General features: G+C 41.1%; 1 protein-coding gene across 9 annotated transcripts in view; it reads left to right on the forward strand.

Annotated features, from left to right (window-relative positions):
• LOC109910664 (tight junction protein ZO-2) overlaps window positions 1-17,331 on the forward strand; it is a 118,410-nt gene that overhangs the window by 62,500 nt on the left and 38,579 nt on the right. For all 9 annotated transcript variants that reach the window (XM_048619245.1, XM_048619253.1, XM_048619204.1 and 6 more), the window contains exons 4-6: window positions 1,953-2,055; window positions 5,078-5,696; window positions 14,943-15,046. In XM_048619245.1, coding sequence (XP_048475202.1) covers window positions 1,953-2,055; window positions 5,078-5,696; window positions 14,943-15,046 — 826 coding nt within the window. The remainder of the gene's footprint in view (window positions 1-1,952; window positions 2,056-5,077; window positions 5,697-14,942; window positions 15,047-17,331) is intronic.

The following is a 17,331-nucleotide window of genomic DNA, read 5'->3' on the forward strand; positions in this document are numbered from 1 at the left end:
TCCCTTTCTTAGGAATGCTCATTTATGCTGTTTGATCAGTTCCTTTATCTGTTCCCTGGCCCTGACTTGCATTATTTTTGTCGCTGTCTTGCTCATGAATCCCAAACCTGGAGCACTCCACCGCTCCCACCACCAATCCCCAAAAAAAGCAGCACTGTGGGTGGTATGTACATAACCTGGATTGCAGTGATTTTAAGAAGGCAGCTCACTGCCAATAGGGGATGTACAGTAAATGGCTGATCTTGGCAATGATGCTCTCATCCCTTGAAAGAAGTTAAAGCAAGATGAACAGTTGAGACTGTGTAGGCAAAAATCAAATCCAAAATTTGGTGCTTTTTAAAAATCAAAAAGCATTTTACTCTGTTTTTTGTTGGTCCCTCTTTTTTTTTTTGGAAGAGTAAAGTTAACGGTAATTGATGAAGCTTTAATTGATCTTTGGATTGACATGTAACTGAAGAGGTGGATAACTTTTGATTTGGGGACTTAACACAAAACGCTTTGTAGTCAGTCAGATGGTCATTGGGAGATTTTTAAGGCTTCTGTCCCAATATTTGCTCCCTGATGTTTTTGTGTCCTTCATATCAGTCATAAATGTAAATATCAGTGATAACTGGAGATATTTTGAAGCTTCAGTTCAATAATATCTAAGAGACTGTCATTTCTGTGGCACCTTTCGTGACCTCCAAGACATCCCAAAGTACTTTACATATAGTGGGGTGTAGCCATGTAGGAAATGGAACAGATAAGTTGTTCACAACAAGCTCCTATAGTCAGCAACGTGACAATGAGCTTTTTATTAATGTTGGTTGAAAGATAAATATTGGCCAGGACGCAGTTTCCCTGGTTTCTTGGTGCTGGACTGTAACTCCTGCACAGCTTCAGAGACCTGCTCGCACCGCTCTGTCTGCGACTTGACTAAACACAATTTGTCCCATCGCTCATTACATCTCCAGAATGGGAGGATTTTCGCTCCATCTGTTTCAGTTGCATTTTAACCCAACTCTAACGACCATACAGTCCAGCAGGTCTGTGCTGGGTCTTTGAAAAACTAATGCTCTGTAGTGGCAGTGTGTCCCAACTACAAGATACACAAATTCACCAAAAATTTTTGAACAGCAGCTTCCAAAATCTCAACCATTTAAAATCTGGAAGGACAAGGGCAGCAGGTACATGGGAACACCACTCCCTGCAATTTTATCTCCAAGCCACTCACCATCCTGATTTGGAAATTAATCTCCGTTCCTTCAGTGTCACTGGGTCAAAATCCTTGAATTCCCTCCCTGATGGCATCGTGGGCCTACAGCACATAACTGCAGTGGTTCAAGAAGGAAGCTCAGCTCCACCTTTATCAAGGGGCAACTAGGGATGGGTGATAAACATAGGCACAGTCAATGACACCCTCATCCTGTGAATATAAGAAGTGCATTTGATCCCATTCCCCTCCCTTTTTTTTTAATTTTCAGAGCCCTGAAATGGTTTTCTTTTCATGGATTTACTTCCTTTGCTGTTGGAAGTATTGCCATGAGATCATGTACACCCATTTGAGTTGGCAAACAGGGACTCTGTCTAGCAGATGATCCAAAAGGTGGTATCTGTGATCGTGCAGTATTTCCTTAAGACTGTGCTGGATGTCAGTCTGATTTCTGCATGCCTTTTATAGAGGGACTTGAGCATTTTGACTAAGGTGAAAATCATACCATATGAGCTGACAAGTGTGGTTCAAGAATCAAGTATGAGAGGTAGTTCAAATTGCGTAACTAAAGCACCTGGTATTTCAAATGAAGAGAATTCTTTATTGCATTTCACATGAGTAATGTTTATAATGAATGTTTCTAACCATATTTCCAGATTTTCAACTCTAAAAGAATTTAGAATGTTTGAGTGGTTATTTATGAATGTATTTACCAGAAATGCAAGTTCCTTAATTGTTAATGTTGTCTTTCTCTTAATAGAGAAAATGACCGGGTCATAAATGTTAATGGCTTTCCGATGGAAAATGTTCCTCATTCCGTTGCAGTACAACAGTTGAGAAAATGTGGGAAGGTAGCTCAAATAGTAAGTGATGCTGACTCAATTTTAAAATCTCTCAACCCAGTAAATTATGTTTATTGTGGAAACTCCATGATTCCATGTTTGCCACTAAAATTTGGCAGTAAAGCAATGAATGGTGAAACTGACTCTGATTAATCCCATTGCAACCAGAAAGTGTTTCCATTTTTAGCAGCAAGTTGTTGTAACCTGGAATATGTTGCCTGAAAGCAGGTTCGATAGTAACTTGTGAATAGGAATTTGATTAAAGGGGGAAATTGTAGGGAAAAGGAGGCAAAAGTTGCAAAATCAACTAAATGGATACTCTCTTTGGAAGTATTAGCATCTGTACTGTGGGCTGAATGGCTGCCTGTGTTTAGCCATCAATTGATTTAAAGTAGATCTTGCCACAGAATAGCAGTAGTGTACACAGTCTATGCACTGCACTGCAGCAACTCTCCAAGGTTCTTTTTTAAATAGCACCTATTAGAACGATAGAAGGACAAAAGGCTGGCAGTTGCATAGAAACACCACTGCCTGAAGTTTCCTGTCTTTGCTGTCCTGACTTGGAAATATGTTGTTGTTCCTTTTTATTGTCACTGGATCAAAATCTTGGAACTTCCTCTCCTATCCCACCAAATGGGCTGCAGCAGTTCAAGAAGGCAGCTCGCCACTACCTTCAAGGGCAGACCATCCACGTTCCTTAAATGAGCTATCCAATGAATTTCACCTGTCCTTCTTCCCCAAGAGTTCGTTTTCCTTTTGAACATTTCCCTTTGTTTTCAAAAGTTACTATTGAATCTGCTTTCACTGTCTTTTATCATAACTTCTGCTAAAGGAAAAAAAAAGTTTCCTTATGTCTCCTTTGTTTTCCCCAATTAGCTACCTGGCAGTGAAAACAGTTACTATTTATTTACTGTAGCTGAACACTACCTCCACGATTTTGACCTGTCTATTAAACCACCACTTCTCATTTTTGCTCTAAAGAGAAAATTCCCAGCTTCTCCAATGTCTCTCTCTCAATATTAATAGGGCCGTGGAAACTAGCGATCCATGAGTGATGCTCTTCCTGAATATCAATGCTAATATTGAAAGAACAAAAAGCTGCTGGAAAAGCTCAGCAGGTCTGGCAGCATCTGTGGAGGAGAAAACTGAGTTAACATTTCGGGTCTGGTGACCCTAATGGTTTTTATCTAATATTGAAAGACATTGATATCCTTGTAGCAATTTAAGATGCTATTATCCATGATCTTTAAACAGCACTGGCTTTGTGACCATGTTACAATAACTTATATATGATTCATTTTTATATAAATCAACCATTGATGTCTGAACATTGGCTGAAACGTATAATCTCAAGTAAGATCTCTTTATAATGACTATGACAAGGCTTGGATAAAAATAGGGATTTGAAAAAAAAATTGATTTTTCCAGAGACTGTAATGCAATTATCAGAATCCATTCATCGTACAGATTAAATTTTCAGCAGTAGGTTTAAATTGAATGATGCCTAGCCTGAGTAACTGAGGAAGAAAACTTCTTTTTTTTCATTTCCTCTTGGTTCCAGCTTACGCTTTACTTTTTTTTGGTCACTAATTTTCCTCCCCCTCCCAATTTTCTTTAAATTTATCTACCTCCTCCAAAGTATATCTGTGTAAATAGTTAGTTAGTAAATAGTCATCAGAAAGATGGTAGAGTAGGACTTCATAGAACCTTGTTCAGTAGGGTCCCAGGTGCATATGATCTGACATCAGTATAATCTGATTATTAGTATCAATTATTACTCCCACATACTAGAGCTGCTAATGGTGGAATGATGGAAAATGGGATACTGATGAGGACAGAGATGTGTCCTGACTTAATGACTTGAAATAGCCACTTTCTCCTTTACCCTCTGAGTTAATATTTATTGTACGAAATTCTCCCATTCACTTCCCGCTTCTTGTCTATTTCAAAGTTGTTTGCAGACCACTTTGATTTTTCTTTACGAACTGTAAAGAATTAATTTTATATTTAAACACCGTCAAAACCCACAAATTTACTGGCTGGCAATCATTTAATATGTTGAGTGTTTCTTTACTGGGATTGCTGTGACTTTTGCCTGATACTTCATAGAAGTGTGGGTTCAGAGATGATTCAGCCTTTGAATTGATTCTACCAATGTGACTGATCTGAATCTTAATTCAATCGACCTGCCTCCATTCTGTAATGCATTGTGACCTAGTCTAATGTGTACCTCTCTGGATTGGTTTTGGGTTGGTCCTATAAGCTGTTCCCTCTGGGCCAGTTGTGGATGTGTATAAAGTAAATGATTGTGTGCCTCTTTCCCTTTTTTTTTATTGATAGATCTTTGGCACATACTTGTTTCTACTTAAATCTAAAGCATCTCCTATATATCTTCATTCTCTAACCTGGCAGATGCCATGTGAAGTGTAGGATACCAGTCTTTGGGGAAGTGAATTTACACAGCTTTCATTTTTGAAATAGTGCTACCTTGCATGACAAGGTCAGTGTTGAACAGAGTGTAGTACTTGCTAGAGATACTTGTAAAATACTTCTTCTGCTTTCCCTACCTTTTATTCAGAAAAATTGTTTGTAGCTTTTTTTTTAAACCACCTGATATTATTAGGTTGAATAATAAAATTCTTGTCTGGGCTGATTGGGTAGATGCTGAAAAAATATTTCTTACAACACGGTCACCATCTCCAAATTAATGGATTGACCATTTTGAACAGAAAAGAGGAAAAGTTTCTTTACTTAAGGTTGTGCATCCTTTGGAATTCACTTCCCCTGATGAGCTGTTGATACTCTGGTGTTGAGGTTATTTGAGGCTGAAGACAACACATTTTGGGGAATTGAGGGTTACGGTCATGGTCCAGCAAGTCAGTAATAAAGTAGAAGGTGACTCTTGCTAAAGGGCCAAAACAGTCCAATTTCTCACCTATTTGTAATACTGATCAGATTTCCAGAGAAGGTAGTCCGGTCTCTATGTATGTTTGTTTGGCTAATTCCAATTAAACTTAGCAATTGTCATTCCCTCTCCCAACAGGTAGTGAAACGGGGTCGGAAAGTTCCAGCTCGGCAGCCTCTGACTGAACCTGAAAGTAACTTCTTCGATATAGCAGATGACTATGACCGCAGAAGTGAGCACAGCATTCAGAGTGAGAGGAGTGATGGGGGGCCCAGAAGCCGCAGCTACAGCCGCGATTGGAGTCCCGACAGAAGCTACGGCCGGGATGCAGAGCGTGGCAGGAGCTACGACAGAGCCCACAGCAGGGATCGTAGCTACAGCAGGGATCACAGCCGGGGGAGAGTCATTGATGAGGACCGTAGCTATGAGCATGCTGATCGAGGCCGGGGACGGGCGTACGATGATGATCGAGGATATGAGAGAAGTTACGAGCACGGTGATCGAGGCCGGGGGAGAGTATATGACGATAGAGGTTATGAGAGAGGTTACGAGCATGGCGACCGCGGACAGGGCCGGACATACGACGATGATCGAGGTTACGATCGCGCCTACGAACATTACCGAGAGCCAGCGAGAGCTCCAAGCCGTGATCGACTTAAATCCAGGAGCCCATCGCCTGAATCTTCATCCTATTCTTATGACCGTGGGTTGCCCAAGCCATACAAAGTCATGCTTGTAAAGAGCAAACCTAACGAAGGTGAGGATAATCGTGCTTTTGTTTTGTCTACATTCTCTACATATCTTGGTCTCTCTCAAAATGGTCAATTCAACAAAACGTTTGGGGAAGAATTTTGAAGCAACAATTGTTCTCCTGGGTAATTGATTGCAAGGTGGTCCTGTAGAATTGGCACTAATTTGCAGCAGACCAGTAGCATGGAATTTTAAAAAAAAAAATCTTCAAATTGAGAGTAATTTGGAGATTTGCAAGCTTTGCTAAAGATGTTTAAACAGTACCTTCCAAACCCACGACCATTTCCATCTACAAAGACCAGGGCAGCAGATAAATTGGAACACCACCACCTACAAATTCCCCTCCAAGCCACTCACCATCCTCACTTGGAAATTTATATTGTCATTCACTGGGTCAAAATCATGGGATTCTTGCCTAATGGCATTGCAGGTCTGCCTACAGCACATGGACTGTGGCGGTTCATGAAGAGAGCTCGCTGCCAACTTCAAGTTGAGCTGGGCAATAAACGAGATAATTTAAAAAAAAACACGAAAAAAAACGACAATGCTTGAGATTGTTCTTGAGCAATCAATATTGAGGATTTTCAAACTACTCTGGCTGGCTGAAGTGAAGGTGGAGATCAGCAGTGATCTTATTGAGGCCGACTGGCCTCTTGCTATGTTTCAGTATTCGGGGAATTCCAGGGATTTTGACCAGTACCCATGAAGGAATGGCAATACCATTCCAAGTCAGGATGGTGTGTGATTTGGAGGGGCACTTGAAGTCAAGTGTTTGCCTGTGCATCTGCTGCGCTCTCCCTTCTGGATGGTAGCGGTCACCAGTTTAGAAGTTGCTGTACACCTTGTTGAAGTTGCACTCTGCTAATACACTCATTGGTGAAGGGAGTGAATGTTGAAGGTGGTGGTTGGGGTGCCAGTCAAGCATGCTGTTTTGTCCTGGATAGTGTCAGGTTTTTCATTTATTGGAGCTGCATCATCCAAACAAGTGGGATGTATTTCATCAGACTCCTGACCTGCAAGTTGTAGATGGTAGATGGCCTTTGGGGTGATGGGAGGTGAGTTACTTTCCACAGGCATCCCAACTTCTGACCAGCTCGTGCTCCAGCTGTATTTATGTCCAGTCAAGTTCAGTTTCTGGTCAATGGCAAACAGTGAATAGGATCCAACTTTAAAAATCAGAGAGCAGTTAATTACTGATTTCCCCAACCAACAGATCAAATCTAAGCTTATCACAGCTGCTACACCAAGTTGTGAATGGCTACCTTTAGTAGTGTTGGAAACCCCTTTGGTTAATTTGCTAACGGTTGAAAGCATATTCTTTTGGGGAGATCACTGACTGCGTTGGAATTGTCCTGCTTTTTGTGGACTAAACATGCCTGGACAATTCTTCCTATTGCTCTGTAGAGCCAGTATTGTAGCTTGGCGATGAGAATGATGAGTTTTGGAGCACAATTCTTCAGTACAATGGCAAGAATCTCTTCAGGGCCCATAGCCTTCACTATCCAATGCCTTCAGCCCTTTCTCGATATCAGTGAATTGAATTGGCTGAAGTCTGGAATATGAGATGCTGAGGACCTCTGGAGGAGGCTGAAATTGACCTGGGACTGCTTGGTTAAAGCTGGTTATAAATGCTTGAGCCTTATCTTTTGCACTAATGTGCTGGGCTCCTCCATCATTGAGGATGGGAAGTATATGTAGTGTGTCTCATCCTGATTGTCCACCACCTTTCATGACTGGAAGTAGCAGGACTTTGAGCTTGGATCTGAACCTTTGGCTGTAGAATGATTTTAATTCTGTCTAATGGCATGTTAAACAACAACAGCTTACAAGTAGCTTCTGTGCTGTGTGGCTTCATGAGATTGAACCTCATCTTTTGGTGTGTCCTCCCATGCTGTCTGAACCAGGATTGATTCATCAATTTAACTAAAAGCAAATTACAACAGAAATCTTAACTGAAGGCAGAAAGTGGTGAAAAATCTCAGCAGGTCTGGAAACCTGTGAAAAGTTAACATTTCAAATGGAGTTAAAATGTCAATTTCAATGTCATCTTTAGAAGATACTACTTCACAGATGCTGCCAGATCTGTTGGGTTTTTCCAACACTTTGTCTTAATCCTCTGGCTTGATAGTAATGATAGAATGGAAGATATGCAGGCCATGAAGTTACTGATTGTGGTTGAATATAATTTTGCTGATGGCCTACAGCACCTCCATGGATGCACAGTTTTGAGTGGCTAGATCTGTACCAATTAGCACAACATGAAAGGAAGTATCCTCAATGAGAAGATGGGACGTTTGCACAAGAGCTGGCCATTCCAATCAGTATTGTTATGGACAGATGCATTTGCTACACACAGATTTCGGAGAACAAATTCAAGTATGTCATGTCATCTTGGTTCCCTCACCTCCACTTGCTGTCAGCCCAGTCTAGCAGCTATATCATTTAGGGACTCCAACAACTGAGTCAGTACTGGTGTTAGTGAGTAGTCACTCCTGGTGACTGGCATTAAAGTTTTTTTTCCAACCAGAGTCCATACTGTGTCCTTGCTGTCTTCTAAGTGGTGTTCAAGATGACGTACTGATCCATCATGGAGTCATAAAACGCAGAAACAGACCCTTCGGTCCAACTTCACTGTGCTGACTAAATATCCTAAACTGATCTAGTTCCATTTGCCAGCATTTGGCTCATATTCCTCTTAAATCCTTCCTGTTCATATACCCATCTAGATGCCTTCTAAATGTTGTAATTGTACCAGCCTCCACCGCTTCTTCTGGCAGCTCATTCCATATGCACCACTCTGCATGAAAATTTGCCCCCTCCAATCCCTTAAATCTTTCCCCTCTCACCTTAAACCTATACCTTCTAGTTTTGGACTCCCCTATTGTGGGAAAAAGACCTTGGCTATGCACCCTAACCATGCACCTCCATGATTTTATAAACTTCAGTAAAGTCACCCCTCAGCTTCTGAAGCTCCAAGGGAGGAGGAAAAAAAAACCCCTAGGCTATTTGACCTCTCCTTGGAGCTCAAATCCTCTAATCCTGGCAATAGCTTTGTAAATCTCAGCTGAGAGGCCACGGCTGGGTGATCAGCATCAGGGGCTTTCATTATCCATATTGACGTGAGACTCCATGGGGTTCCAGAGTGTGTGCGTGCAGACCACTCTCTTGTTTTTCCTATTGGGTCAGTCTTGCTGATGTGGCAGGATGCAGCCAGTGGTAGTATCTGAGACATAGTCATATAGAATTACACCACACAGACCGTGACTGAGTGACTTGCCTGTGGGACAGCTGTGCTGGTTTTGTTTTGCACCAGCCCCTAGGGAAGACGTTGCGATGGAAACAGTGGTCTGCCTTGTCTTTAATCCTCTTAGATTCCATAGCTAGCCCATTTCAAAGGGTGGTGTTGAAGATTGTGTAGGCCAGAATAGGTAAGGACTACAGGTCTGTACCTGAAAAGATATTAGCAAACTAAACCGGTTTTTATGATCTGAAATGGTTTCATGGTTCCCATAAGCCAGTTTTTAAATTCAAGATTTTATTGATTTGAATTTAAATTCCAGCTGGATGTGGGATATGTACCTGTGTCCCCAGACTATTAGACATTACTACTATACCACAGCCACCCTTAAATATATGAAAATATACAATGTTTTCTTACGTCTGGCAACTAGGAGATGTGTGACAATTATATAGGGTTGTGCTGAGTGTGTTGAGTCTCGCAGATGTAACACTTGCATTGAGTTTGTGTTTAAATCTCTTTTATGGAAGGTGCATGTAGCTAGCAATCTCCTATTTGTCCTTGGAAGATGGCAAGCTGCCTGTACCAAGAGACTGTAGCAGTTTAGTGCAATTGAATTTTTCAGAGGGAGTCAAAGTACATACAGGCTAGACTGAGTAAAGACAGTTGATTTTTCTTTCCTGTGAGGACATTTGTAAAACTCCAAACAGGTTTACTATTCAGTAGCTTCTGTTGGCTGTTATTAGTAACCATTGTTTTTATTGATAAAGAATTTAACTTCCCTAGTTGCCATGATGGGATGGTAACCTGTAACTCTAAATCATTAATGCAAAACTCTGGCATGATTTATCATTTAAAACCAAAAGAACTGTGGATGCTATAAATCGGGAACAAAAACAGTTGCTTCTGTTCCGAGGAAGGGTCACCGGACCCGAAATGTTAACTCTGTTTTTTCCTTCACAGATGCTCTCAGGCCTGCTGAGCTTTTCCAGCAACTTCTTCTGGTTTTGTTCATTATTTATCTTTTTGTTTTGTAATGCCGCTTTACCCCATTTTACCTTTTGAGTGCAATCCAATCATGTCAATATTGGACAATTTGGAAAGGTTTTACATTTGTTTCCCCCACTCTCATTTGGGCAGTTGTGCTATCTTTTAAATAATCCCTTAATTGTTTTATTACACTGATGTAAAAGTCTGGAGGCTTTTAGACAAATTCTGCATCAATCTTGATTTTCTGCTTTTTATCTCCCCCCTTTAAAAGCCTTAGCAATGGAATAAAACCTGGAGGTTGGCTTAACTCAGTTGGTTGGATGGTTGATTTGCAAAGCAGCATGAGTTCAATCCCCATACTGGCTGAGGTTACCATAAAGGAAACTCCTTCTCAACCTCTTCCCCTTGCCCGAGGTATGGTGGCCCTGCAGGTTAAACCACCACCAGTTGTCTCTCTAATGAGAGAGCAGCCATATGGTCTGGTGACCTAATAATAGAATAAACAATCTAAACTTAGCTTGGCAAAGCCTAAAGTTTAATTCTTCCTCTTCCCATGGTTATCAAAAGCAGCTTATCATACTTTAAGGAAGGGTGTTGCATAGCAAGTGAATGCACTGGCTGAGAGAGAGCAGTGCAAATTCAATAGTAAATCTCCAAAAAAAAATTGAATAACTACTTGAAGGGCTGTGGCGATAGCACGGGGGAGGGGGAATAAGTTGGTAGCTCTAAGAGCTGGCATACACATGATGGGCCAAAATAACCTTGTTCTGTATCATTCCAAGACACTGGTTCCCTCGCGTCCACTTGCTGCAGGCCCAGTCTAGCAGCTATTTCATTTCGGACTCCAACCAGCAGAATTAGTAGTGGTATTTACTGATTAGTCACTCCTGGTGATGGGTATTGCTCCCCAGCAGCCCATATGGGGCTTAATTTGTGAAGCATTTCAAGGATAATAATAGTAGAAAACAGTTTCTACTGACAGGGAATCGATAACAAAAGAGACATTCAAAAGCACAAGAGCCAAGAGGAGAAGCTGAGGTTTTTTATTGTTATGATTTAGTGTGTTGTCTAAAAGGGGGCAATCATTGATTCAACAGATACTTTCAAGAGTACTGGATAGATTCTTGAAGAGGAAGACTAACAGCTGCATGGGCATGGGCATGGGCATGATTTGGGTAGCTCTTTCAAAGGGCCAGCACTGGCACAATGTGCTAAATAGCTACCTCCTGTGCTGTATGATTGTAATTTGGATTGAACACTAAGCCCCTTTTAAATAGTATTGACGTCTGATCATGTTAAGGTGATGTGCCTGCTTGGTCCAGTGAAGAAGTGAGGAGTGAATGTGTTCTTGTCATTGCAGTCAGAAATGGTGCAGGCAAATTATGAATCTCCACCTTTTTTTTCGTTACTCAGTGTGTGTTTGTGTTCGAGCGGGCGAGTGAACTGGCAGTCTGTATTCCTATGACATCCTTCCATGTGTGAACCTTTTGGTGGTTCAGTGGATTGTTCAACAGTGGAAAGCAAAAATGGCTGAACTGATCTGCTCATAACTGGTCTATTGTACTCCCCGTTATCAGGAAATTCTGACTTTTTTTTTTTCAGAGGTTATGCACTAAAGAGGGAAGATAGATTGTTACAAATTTTTAACCTCTTGCCCAACTGAGATTTGCTTAATCTATCACTTTTTTTTTCCTGCAGGTTTTCAAACTGTTATCATTTGTAAATCGCTAGTTGATCAATAACGTGTACTGTTTGGGCTTAGTTCTTTCAGTTGCTTTAACTAACACTACTTGTAATGCGGAGATGTAAGTTTTTTTAGTCATTTTTGGTAGTACAGTATTTAAATATAACTGAAAATGACTTGACTTTTTGTCAAAGCATTTGTCTTGCAGTAATCAGGACAATTTGCAATAAGTACCAAAAGTAAAGGGTAAACAATATTTATATTGTTTGAAAAGAAATGTGGATTGGTTTGGAAGTAGACTCTGATGCAGGCATTGCCATGGTGAATGCAATGGTCAATGATGACTGACTGACAGTTAATTTGTTTAACTGTAAACCAAGGAAGATTGACTGAGACTAGGCATTGTCTTGAGAAAGGAACCAGTGAACAACTGTCACCTCCTTTATTTTGAGTTATGCAGACAACTTTGTGTGCAGGTTCTGCTGCAAAAAACCGGGGGCCATGTGTATTTGAATATGTAGCTTCCTCTACATAGGCTTGTAGCATGGTGTGACAATCCAAAATTGGTCATCAGCATAGTTCTTTGCATACTCTGAACAATATTTGCTAAGTAATCCAGTCCCCCCAATTGCTTCTAATGTTGAACCATGTTTTATTTTTAAAAGCACAGACATTTGGATTTAATCAGTACCTTGCTTGTTGCAAACAGCTGAAGAGGTGCACTACTTGATGTGATCCACCAGTCTTGGAGAAGTTTGGCCTACATGCCTAGCTTCTCACTAGCACTGAAATTTCATATCACACATCAGTGACTTGTACGATAGGCAGGACTCCTCCATGAGATTTGAGCAACAAGTTAAGCTAGCTGTTTCATGCTGTTATCAATAGCAATACATCTAGTGTTTACCACTGACAGGATGCTGCCATCAATCCAAAGAGTCATGAGGGGATATTTGGATAGTTACAAGAATCTTGGCCAAAGAGATTATTAACTAGTGTCTTAAAGTAGGAAGGAAAGTGTTTTTTTTTTTTTCAGGAAGAATTCCAGAGCTTGGAAGACCTAGCTGCTCATGGTGGAGAAATGTTAAACCTGGGTGAGGGAAGCAAATACCTTTTTTTTTAAAAGTGACTTGTAGTCCAGTTAGGTGTGAGCAGGCTCTTATCTAATGTGGGTGACTCCGTATTCGTATTTGTATTCGTATTCCAAAATATTTTCATCCTTCTGTTTTGGTTTGTGATCTTACTTGTCCTAACTTCAGAACGAATTAGGGCAGGTTCTTATTGACTGAAAAAGGAAATTGCATAACTGAATTTCAAAGATAAGGCGAGAGTGACAGCTCTTGATCAAGACCACGTTTGACCAACTGTGGCATCAAGAAACTCTAGTAAAACTGGCATCAGTGGGAATCGGGGGGGCAAACTCTCTGCTAGTTGGTGTCAGACCTGGCACAAAGAAAGATGGTTGTGGTTGATGGACATCAGTCATCTCAGGTCCAGGACATCTCTGCAGGAACCTTCAGGGTAGTGTCCTAGGCCCAACCACCTTTTTATCTGCTTCATTAATGACCTTCCCATCATGAGAAGGTCTGAACTGTGCCATCATCAGCGAACATCCACAATGTTCTTTGACGACTCCTCAGATACTGAAGGAATCCCTGTTCAAATACAACCAGATCTGGACAATAACTAGGTTTGGGCTGACAAGTGGCAAGTAACATTTGCACCACAGAAATGCCAGGTAATGACCATCTCCAATAAGAGAATCTAACCATTGCCCTTTTGACATTCCATGGTGTTTCCGTCACCTGAATACTCCCCCCTATCAATGTCGTGGGAGTTACCGTTGACCAGAAACTGAACTGATGGTCACTGTATTTATATGGCTAGTCAAGAGCAGGTCAAAGGGCAGGAATACTTCGGTGAGTAACTCGGCTCCTGACTCCCCAAAACCTATCCACTGTCTACAAGGCACAAGTTAGGAACATGATGGGATACTTTCCACTTGCCTAACTGAGTGCGGCTCCAACAATTGAAACTTGATACTGTCCAGAACAAAACAGCCACTTGATTGGCACCACATCATCAAACATCCAGTTCCTCCTCCGCTGATGCTTAACAGCAGTGTGTACTGTCTACAAGATGCAGTGTAGAAATTCACCAAGAAACTTTGACAGCATCTTCCAAGCCCAGGACTACTTCCAACTAGAAGAAAAAGGACAACAGCTGCAAACACCACCACCTGCAAGTTCCCCCGTCGAGCCACTCACCCTCTTGACTTGGGAATATATTTGATTTGATATATTGTAATCGCATGTACCTAAGTACAGTGAGAAGCTTTGTTTTGCGAACAGTACAGGCAGATCATAGCAAACAAGGACATACAGATTATAGGGCACTTAGACAGAGCAAGGCATGCAAGGTAACAACTGCACCAGAGGTGTGCACAGCAAGATCAACATTGTTTGAAGTTAGTCTATTCAGCAGTCTGATAACGGCAGTGAAGAAGCAGTTCTTGAACCTGTTGGCACGTGTGTTCAAGCTTCTGTATCTTCTCTAATAGAAGAGGTTGGAAGGTAGCATTACCGGGATAGGAGGGGTCTTTAGCAGCCTTTCTGCAGCAACGAGCTGTGTAAATGGAGCCCATTGGATGGGAGGTTGGCTTTCGTGGTCTGGGCTGTGGACACAACTTTTCTATAGTTTCTTTATGGTCCTGAGCAGCGCAGTTGCCATACCAGGCCTGCTTCCTTCCTTCACAGTTACTGGGTCAAAATCCTGGAATGCCCTTCCTAAGTGCATTGAGTCTACCTAGAACATATGGACTGCAGAGGTTCAAGAAGGCAGCTCACCACCACCTTCTTGAGGGCAACTAGGGATGGGCAATAAATGTGGGCCAGCTAGTGACCCTGACATTCTATTAGTGAATAACAGAAAAATTGAAGGGAAGGTGTTTTATTCAGGCGTTAATAAAGTTTCTAATAGACAAAATAGAGTGGTTTTGAGTACAAAAACTTCGGAAGGATGTAGCAATCTGGAACAAGTTGACGGGTAGTTGAAGCAGGTTAGAATGATTTTATAATGAGCGTTCTCCATAAGTGGATCTCTTGATCTCTGCTTTATTGTCTGCTTTGAACCAAAAGTGCACTTGGATACCATAACATCAATGTAACATTCAATTGCAATATATTTCAATGGAAATTGCTGGCAAAATTCTGGCTTTCTTCCTGCAGATCTTGCCAGACCTGCTGAGTTTTGTCAGCAATTTCTGTTTTTGTTTCAGATCTACAGCCTCTGTTTTACTATAATGCCATATAGTCTGAACCTTTTACACATGTATCCAATAGAATATGGTCTTCGATTGGGCAGCCAAATTTTCATTAAAGAGATGACTGGAAGTGGCTTGGCAGCAAAGGATGGAAGCTTAGAAGAAGGTGACATTGTTCTCAAGGCAAGTTTAAGTTTTTCAAATTTGTTTTCTGATTCATTAATTTTGCAGAAAATGGGCTTTGCTTTTGAATTGTATTGAACTTTGCAGTACATACAGGCCATTCGGCCCAGCTGATCTGTGCAGGGTTTTTTCTGGGAATATTTACTCTACTCTGACCATCTCCTCCTTGATCCTATCCTATCTACTTGTCTTTTACCTAACTTCGATGCACTTATCACAATGCTAGTTGCCTTGACTATGCTCTGTGGGGAAATTCTCACCACACTTTTTGGGTGACAGGTTTTTATTTTCTCTTGTGTAACCTATTGGATTTATGAGTAACTGTTGTATACTTATTGCTGATCTCTGTCGCGTGGGTGCACTCTCCTTCCCTTGCCCTCCACAAATCAAAACAAACAACATCTTCTATTCATTTCCCCCATCAAACTGTCATAATTTTAAGGTGTTACACGTTAGGGTTTGCTCTCTAAAGAAAAGAGCCCCAAGTATTCTGCTCTTCCTGAGTGAAGAGAAGTGAAACTACAGCATCCTTTTACTATTGAAAAGTTATCTTTTTAAAATTTGTGCTTGTTATTTTGTGATTCTTTGTGTACGTGTTCTTGAAATTAGTACAATGGGAACTTGCATACTGTTTTCAAGTCCATTCAAACAATTCTATTATGATTCTTAATGACTGGTCTTGTTCTAGTATTTACTTCCTGATTCATGTCTTGTGATACTTAGTAACATTAATTATATTCACATTTTCTATTACACTTGACATTTGATATTCACAATATTGAAAGTAAGTTAGAAAGAACTTATTTTTCATGTCCTGGCTATTCAATGCTAAGTGGTCACCCATATAGACTGAGATGAGGAATTTCTTTTTGAATCTGGTGGAACTCTTCACCTGTCGAGGCTGGATTATTGTGTCTATTCAAAATTGAGAATTTTAATCAATAAGGGAATCGAGGGTTATGAGGATAAGGTAGGAAAGTGACGTCGAGGATTATCGGATCATCGGATCATGTATGACCTCACTGGTGATGTGGACTTAATGGGCTGAATGGCTTGCTTCTGCTCCTGTCTCTTTATGGTCTTAATGCAATTTATTCATGTTGTTTTATTCCTGCAATAAATTTGCAAATGCAGCAGTGTTTGTCTGATTGGCATGGCTTGCAAAATGAAAGGGTCAGATCTTGCTGTACTGGGACATGTCTTGGTGTGTCCCTGTCAGTTTAGACTTCCTCCACCTGCCCTTCAACACACACAATGTTTTGCAGTGTAACAGCTGGGAGTGTGAGCTGATAAGTGTGCCAAGAGCGCTGGGGAAGTTGGTGAATGACAGGACTGTCAGTCTATCTCCTGAACCAATGAGATTTAAGGATTGAGCTGAAAATCAGGAGGATAGTGTTAAATTAAGCATAGAAAGGGGGGGGGGGGGGGGGGGGGGGAAGGTGGTGAGGAGGAAAGAAAGATTAGATAAAGAGAATAAAGGAGATAAAAGGTGGAATTTAATGCCCTTGCACCCCATGGCATATTGAGCGGTTGTGTAGGGTTTTAAGTTTGTGCTGCAAAGGCCAAGGTAGTTAGTATCCATGTATAGACCTGATCCCCCTACCACCAGTATTAAACCGTTCAAGGACTATGATGAGCAAATCTATGCAGGGCTGCTTGAGGGCTAAGGGCAGGTTGGTCACTTAGGGACCAGCCTGGGCCCAATTTGGCATTGGGAAGATGAGATGGAGGTCGCCTGCTGAGAACCACCCACTGTTTCCTGCCAATACTCCAATCTTCCACCACCACCATTCTCCCTGTGCCCTGGGATCCAGCAATGATATTGGGCCTTGATAAACACAGTGAACCAGCAGCAGTCACTACCTACCCAGTAATGCTGCTGGTTTCTGGCTGCTGTTGTTAGATGGACCTTCAATTCTCCTGCTCCCTGTCCAGTCAGGAGTTAAATCAGCGTTGCCACCAAAAATACCCCTAAAAGGAAAATTTTAATAAGAAAAATGTAAAACATTTTAATAAATTCCAAGATTTACTGCCTGCATTAGTGTAATTGAACAATTTTTAAAATATTTGTCTTTCTGGTCTGGAGAAATTGGTTTTTGCACTGACATAAAATTTATTATATCATTAAGTAGGCATTTAGTGATCTCCTAACATTCTATTGTGATTTTAATGGATAATTATTGTGCAAATCCAGGAATCTTAACTTGTGTAATGAATGAGTTATTCCATCAATATCCAACATCGGGGGCTGTCATAATGGTCAGCTTCATTTTGTGTTGTTTCTT

This window comes from Rhincodon typus, chromosome 3 (assembly GCF_021869965.1).
Source record: "Rhincodon typus isolate 14 chromosome 3, sRhiTyp1.1, whole genome shotgun sequence".
In the NCBI taxonomy this organism is placed as follows: domain Eukaryota; kingdom Metazoa; phylum Chordata; class Chondrichthyes; order Orectolobiformes; family Rhincodontidae; genus Rhincodon; species Rhincodon typus.